Source organism: Sinocyclocheilus grahami, unplaced genomic scaffold (assembly GCF_001515645.1).
Source record: "Sinocyclocheilus grahami isolate Dianchi unplaced genomic scaffold, SAMN03320097.WGS_v1.1 scaffold363.1, whole genome shotgun sequence".
Taxonomy (NCBI): domain Eukaryota; kingdom Metazoa; phylum Chordata; class Actinopteri; order Cypriniformes; family Cyprinidae; genus Sinocyclocheilus; species Sinocyclocheilus grahami.
Window position 1 is genome coordinate 604,734 of NW_015505542.1, and position 6,904 is coordinate 611,637.

At 35.6% G+C, this 6,904-nt stretch overlaps 1 protein-coding gene across 1 annotated transcript in view; it reads left to right on the forward strand.

Annotated features, from left to right (window-relative positions):
* The window catches only part of marchf5 (membrane-associated ring finger (C3HC4) 5), a 24,832-nt gene extending 20,673 nt beyond the window's left edge, over positions 1 to 4,159 (forward strand). The window contains exons 3-6 of the mRNA XM_016230144.1: positions 591 to 721; positions 790 to 973; positions 2,148 to 2,314; positions 2,388 to 4,159. Of these exons, the coding sequence (XP_016085630.1) occupies positions 591 to 721; positions 790 to 973; positions 2,148 to 2,314; positions 2,388 to 2,504 (599 nt within the window). The 3' untranslated portion in view covers positions 2,505 to 4,159. The remainder of the gene's footprint in view (positions 1 to 590; positions 722 to 789; positions 974 to 2,147; positions 2,315 to 2,387) is intronic.
* The last annotated feature ends 2,745 nt before the right edge of the window (positions 4,160 to 6,904 follow it).

Consider the following 6,904-nt stretch of genomic DNA (forward strand, 5'->3'; position numbering starts at 1 on the left):
CTTTTTCAACTTTAGTTAGTCTGTAATGTTGCTGTTTGAGCATAAAAAAGATCTGCGAAGTTACAAAGCTCAAAGTCCAGTTCAAATGGAGATATTATATTTAACAGGAATCATTTTTCAAGAACTACAACGAACGACTCGTTAGGACTAACAACGCATATTTTCCGGGATTTGTGATATCGCAAATATCGAGGAATGGGACGAGACCTGGTTGAGCTGCACTAGAGAAGGCAACGAGTGTTATCACTATGTCGGAGACACGCTAGCTTTCCCAAGGCAGACGAACTTAGAGTGGTTACAATCATCCGGGTTTAAATCACGCTCAAATTGATTTGATATTGACTCAATATTTATAGTTTTCATTGTCACATGAGCCTTCAGAAATCATTCTAATATGCTGATCTGCTGCTCTATTTCTGATTATTACCAATGTTTAAATGAGTTGTATCTTTGAAGAAAATTGCTAGTGTATTCGTAGTTGAGATTATTGGCAATGGCATTATGCTATAATTGTTTGGTATGTAAACATAAGTTTATTTAGTTAATTCTGCCGAAACATTGTTTGAAGTACAGTGTGTTTTTGTGTGCAGGGCCGGTGGTGTATGTGCTGGATCTGGCAGACAGGTTGATCTCGAAGGCCTGTCCGTTTGCTGCTGCTGGTATCATGGTGGGATCTATTTACTGGACGGCCGTCACATACGGCGCTGTGACAGTCATGCAGGTGAGACGTCACTCACAGATGAAATGATTTTACAAGCGTTATTTGATTCTTAAGAATCTGTCTCTCAGGTTGTGGGTCATAAGGAAGGTCTGGATGTGATGGAACGAGCCGATCCTCTCTTCTTGTTGATTGGTCTGCCAACCATCCCAGTTATGCTAATTCTAGGGAAGATGATTCGCTGGGAGGATTATGTGCTCCGCCTCTGGAGGAAATACTCCAATAAGCTTCAGATCCTCAACAGTATTTTCCCAGGTCAGTGGTGACAGTGTGTGTGTGTGTGTGTGTGTGTGTGTATGTTCGCCTAGGCTGCATTTATTTGATCAAAAATACAGTAACATTTTTTTATATTTATTGTTTATTATTGCAATTTGTGTGTTAATGTAATGAATTTTCAGCATCATTACTCCAGTCTTCAGTGTCACATGATCCTTCAGAAATCATTCTAATATGCTGATTTGTTAAGTTGAAAATAAACTAATATCTGATATAGTTCTTAATATACTTAGCTTAGTTTTACATATTATTGCATAACATTTGAATTTAATTTATGGGTAATAGCTTATCTAAGGTTCACAGTTAAACTCAAATCAAATTAAAACACAAAAAATAAGATTCAAATGAGACAACCAAGAATAAATAAATATTTAACTTAAAAAAAAAAAAGGATGTTGGATGTATCAGTTTCACAAATACTCATTCACTACGTTTAAAAATACCATCTTTATCTATATTGTGTCATTTCAGACATTTTTATATTTGTACATATCCAAATTTAATCATGTTTTATTTGTTATAATGATATAAATGAATGTTTATTATTTAATAATTATATGTATTATTTAATTTAAATACATATGTGGCCCTGGAGCACAAAACCAGTCTTAAGTAGCTGGGGTATATTTGTAGCAATAGCCAAAAATACATTGTATGTGTCAAAATTATTGATTTTTCTTTTATGCCAAAAATCATTAAGATATTAATTTTTTTTGCCCCCTCAGATTCCAGATTTTCAAATAGTTGTATTATAACAAACCATACATCAATGGAAAGCGTATTTATTCAGCTTGATGTATAAATCTCAATTTCAAAAAATTGAGCCTTATTGTGGTCCAGGGTCACATATGGTCTAATATTTTAAATATTACAGTTATAGATGTTACAGACATTTCCTAATATATATTCTTTATTGTAAAGTTAATTTTAACACTAATATAAAATAATGCAAATAAAATGTTAATTAATTCAACACCTGTTTTACACAATATTTACTCAGAATTCAATATCTGAAACCAGTTTGGAGTGCCAAATGGAAAGCTAAACTGCCTGACATGTCTGTTCATCACTACTTATATTGTTTATTACAAGCTTCTGTGAAACTGTCACCAAAAATGTTGATAAATCTTGTTTCTCACCCTGTCATGCGCAGGTATCGGCTGCCCAGTGCCGAGGATCCCGGCGGAGGCCAGTCCGCTGGCCGATCACGTGTCTGCCACACGCATCCTGTGCGGCGCCCTCGTGTTCCCCACCATCGCCACCATCGTGGGTAAACTGATGTTCAGCAGCGTCAACTCAAATCTTCAGAGGACCATCCTGGTACGAGAATATCATGGAAAACTATCACAGTGGTTTATACACACATAACCTCACACTGATCTCTCTGTCTCAGGGTGGCATTGCATTTGTGGCTATTAAAGGGGCGTTTAAGGTTTATTTCAAGCAGCAGCAGTATCTCCGACAAGCTCATCGCAAGATCCTCAATTTCCCTGAGACGGAGGAGGCCTGAGCTCATCATCAGACCTCTGCTGGATTCCATGATTTCACTCAGCTTTGAGAGACACTACCGGACTTTCACAGACGCTGGATTTGGTTTTCTCTTCTTCCTTGGGAATGTGACTACTGCGTTTGAACGGTGATTCAGCTTTGTTTCAGTTGATCTAATCAGACCTGAGAGTTGCGCGTTACTTATTTTATGAGCTTTGACATTTTAAGAAAGAGACTGAGGAAAACAAATATTGAAAGAAGGTTTTATATTAATAAGTGGTTGTTTTATATTGAATTAGAAATGTTCAGGTGAATCATCTTTAAAGCATCCTTAACATGCAAAAGACGACGTGCCGTTTCACATGAAGCACTTTTGTCCACTCATTAACAATTAGACTTGCATATGCAATGATAAATACTAAAGGCAAATGTAAACATCTAAAGCTTTTATTTTCCTTGAATAATCTTATAAAATAATCTTTTTTGTGGTTGTTCTTCTCGGATGAATTTCACAAAGAAATGTCCCCATTTCCTGTTATATTTCACACCAAAGTCAAAAGAAATCAATTGTTTTGCATATAAAAAAGGCAAGTCTGGGCACAATTATTTTTGTTTCAGTTTAGTACGTATCATGTATACTATTAAAATGATACTTTACAAATAGCTCTAATTGAACATTTGTTTTTTAGCATTTAATCATGGAAATCATTTCACAAATCAAAAAAGTCCCATTGCTTTTTTTTAATGCGATATTTGAAATTTTTTTTTTTTTATGTCAATTTTGGGATGAAATATGACCGCTTCTGTGAAATTCACCATCTTGCCTGCGTTCACATAATTTAAGCGATCAGCTGATCATGTTTCATTTCCATCTTTGTGCTGTTGATGTCTTGAGGTTCAGGGAATTTGTCTTTTATAGTCTGTCTGTTAAGGACTCTTGTACAAACCGAGAATCCAGTGTTTGGTCCTTAATCCATCACTTTATTAAAACATTATGGTACTTGATGACTCATAACTGCTGTTAATAAACCGGTCTCATTATATATTCCCAGAGATAAATAGTCTTGTGTAGAACAGTGAACTTTAAGAGTATTAGTGGCCTTTTTATTACACCAGGACAATATATGTGTCTTAAAGGTTACATGGTTCAGATGGACAGCTAGGTTTATTTGGTGAACATGCCAATTGTTTTCTGAATCATTGCGTTTGATTAATGTAGTGCTTCTGTTTTATCGCCAGCCATTAGCAACTGTGAAGTTTCCAACCATTACTACACTACAGTGGGCAGTGAGAGGCTTGTGCAATTAATTAAACTTCACACCTAATTAGCTTTTGGAGTTCTATTTGTCCATAGAGCTCAAGTACATCATTACAGCTTCTTGAAGATGGGCGTAACCCTGAAAGAACATGCTTAATGGTGACGTAGGTGCTAAGAAATAGTGTTTATGTACACCAACTGCGAGACTAGAAGTAGCAGATGAGTTTTTCTGTTGCCTAAATAGGATTTTAAATTCTGACTTTCTTTTCAGCATCTAATTGTGCTGTATAATATCAGTGGGGTATGCATGTTGTACAGATGAAGCATAATGCCAAATACAGAACATGTATGTTGTACAGATGTGGCTTCTGAATTGATAGTTTCCTGGTTGGTTTATGTAAATAAATTTATTTTTTCAATGCCTGACAGTTTGAGTTTTTAACTTGGACTAAAATGTTTCTTAGCATTGAGATAAATGATGTGATCTACTCCTAAAATCTGTAGCATATAAACTGATAGTATCATTTTTGTGTCACTAATGTTGTCTCGGTACAGAACTTATGTTTTCAAGCTTCATCTTTACACTGTAAAAAAATCCAACTTTGGAAAAGTTCTACTAACTAATGTAAAGAAGTAGCCAGAACAAATAATGTTTTGTGTGAACTGAACAAAAATACTCTAAACATGTCGCTAGCAAAAGTTGTTTTGTTTACCTTACTTAGATACTCAAGTATTTGTTCACAAATCCAAATGTTCTCCCAACTTTTCAAATCGAGTCACCTGAACAAACAATTTTTACATGGAACAATATTGCACAAGTTCCCAGCATGCACTGCAGCTTGAAAACATTTTATTTAAAATATTATCAGTTTTAAATTTTACTAGCTTAATTTATGCTGCTGCTGTACTTACTGTATGTGCATCTCATTGCAACTTGTTTAATAGATTTGTCTATGTTTGCTTTTAGTTTTAAGAGGCAAATACTACCCATATTATGTAGAAGGCTTTGGAAATAAACATATCTAGAAGAAAGGTTTGTTAAAAAAAGATTAGCATTGCTAAATGCTAAAACAAATCTTTGGTTGCTCTGACAGATCTTATAACACTCCGTAGACTGACTTTTATTCATTAGATGAACTAAAGTTAAGTTGTGGTTGCTAGTTGAGTTAACTTACGTTGAGTGCGATAGGTTGCTTTATTATTTTTTTTTGAGTTAGGTCAACTTTTTTTTCTCTCTTTTTTACAGTTTAGGGCAGCAATATGTACAAACAAAATAAAACCCGTGAAAATTAATGGAAGCAGGAATCCTTTCAGGAATTAAGGTAGGCCTATTTATGAGCCCATTAAAAATATTAAAGGGGTCATATGACATTGCTAAAAATAACCTTATTTGGTGTAATGAAATGTGTTTATGTGGTTTAAAGTAAAAAAAAAACATTATTTTCCACATACTGTACATTATTGTTTCTCCTCTATGCCCCACCTTTCTGAAACGCGTCGATTTTTACAAAGCTCATCGGTCTGAAAAGCGAGGTGTGCTCTGATTGGCCAGCTATCCAGTGCGTTGTGATTGGCCGAATACCTCAAGCGTGAGACGGAAATGTTACGCCCCTCACCATACTGTGATGCCGTGTCCCGGCCGGAGCAACAAGACAAAAACATTAAAACGAGGCATTTGTTGCATCCAGTGGGGACATAATTACTGATTATAATGACTTGTACTGTCTTTTTACGCGTTGCATTGCATCGCGCCGCGTAAACATAAAAACCTGTCTGCATTTGTGATCGGAGAAATGACAAACAAGTGCTAACGTTACTCCACACTGCCCAAAACTCGCGTTTGAATCAATCAGTGGCAAATGATAAAAGAAAACGTACTAACGTGTGTCAGAACTGCCGGCATTTTAGTCTAACGTTACTCTCCCAGGATCAGTAAACAGTCCTCCATAAAATGTTTTATATACTATAGCATATTATTATTTTTAATTAGTATTTTCAGTTTTAATTTTAATTAAGGTTTTAGTCATTTTAGTATGTGGTTTTGAAATGATTAGTTTCTTATTTTTAGCTTTATGTAGCTTCCCCCACCCCCCTCTAAAATGTATATTTTATTTCAGCTTTATTTCAATTACTGAAGAGTTTAATAACAACAGCATCACAAAGCTATTAAATGGCTTCAGAATATTTGAAATATAGGTCACATGGACAACTTTTACGGTTCTTTTATGCCGTTTTTCGAGCTTGACCGTCACGGTCCCCATTCACTTTCATTGCATGGAAAGGAACTGCATGAACATTTCACCAAACTTCTTTTTTCATGAAAGAGAATGTCATACAAGATTGGAACGCCACGAGAACCAATACAATTACTACATTTATGGATGAACTACTCTGAACTATTCCTTTAAATTCAAAAACAAAAATACAGACCACTAAAACCAATGCAGTGAGACGCCGGATTATATCCATATTAGTGATACAACCAAACTCATCTAAGTTTATACCCTTTCTGATAGTTTGTTTTGCTGAGTATGAAACAGTATTCATTATTTTGATGGACGTGGTAGGATGGTCGTTGAGTTTCTAAAAAATGCAGCATACAGTCGATTTGATATGCCTGAGTAAGTTCAGAATAAATCTCAGCACTAGAAACACAAGTGATGTTGAAGACTTGGCTCGAGACAAGGCTAACACACACCTGAGATGAGGACACACATGGATTACAGACTGACACGATGTTCTTGCATCAGCGCAGGTAAATTACAGCACAGACCAAGTCTAGTTCTCGTCTAATCAGTTTCTCAGAACCAAGCTCAAACAATGTCAAGAAAAACACCTAGTATAGAGTTTAAGACACTAGTCATAGGTCCTGTAAGTCACATTATTGCTTGTGAGGAGTGCATAATCACAAGTCAAGACAGAAGTAGTAAAACAAACCCTAAAGGGGATTTCCGAGTCAGTTTCATGCAACAACTCCTGAAATGTCATCGTGTTGCATGTGGACATCGGTATATGGGCGAGTTTGATCGAACTAAGCATCCTGAAAAACACAATCTGCATCATTCATGATCATATTCATGTTAAATCGTTTGGAAAAGCCAGTGGTGCATAAACTGTTGCATTCAATTGTGTAAAACTTAAAACTCAAATCAAAAGCGTCTTAA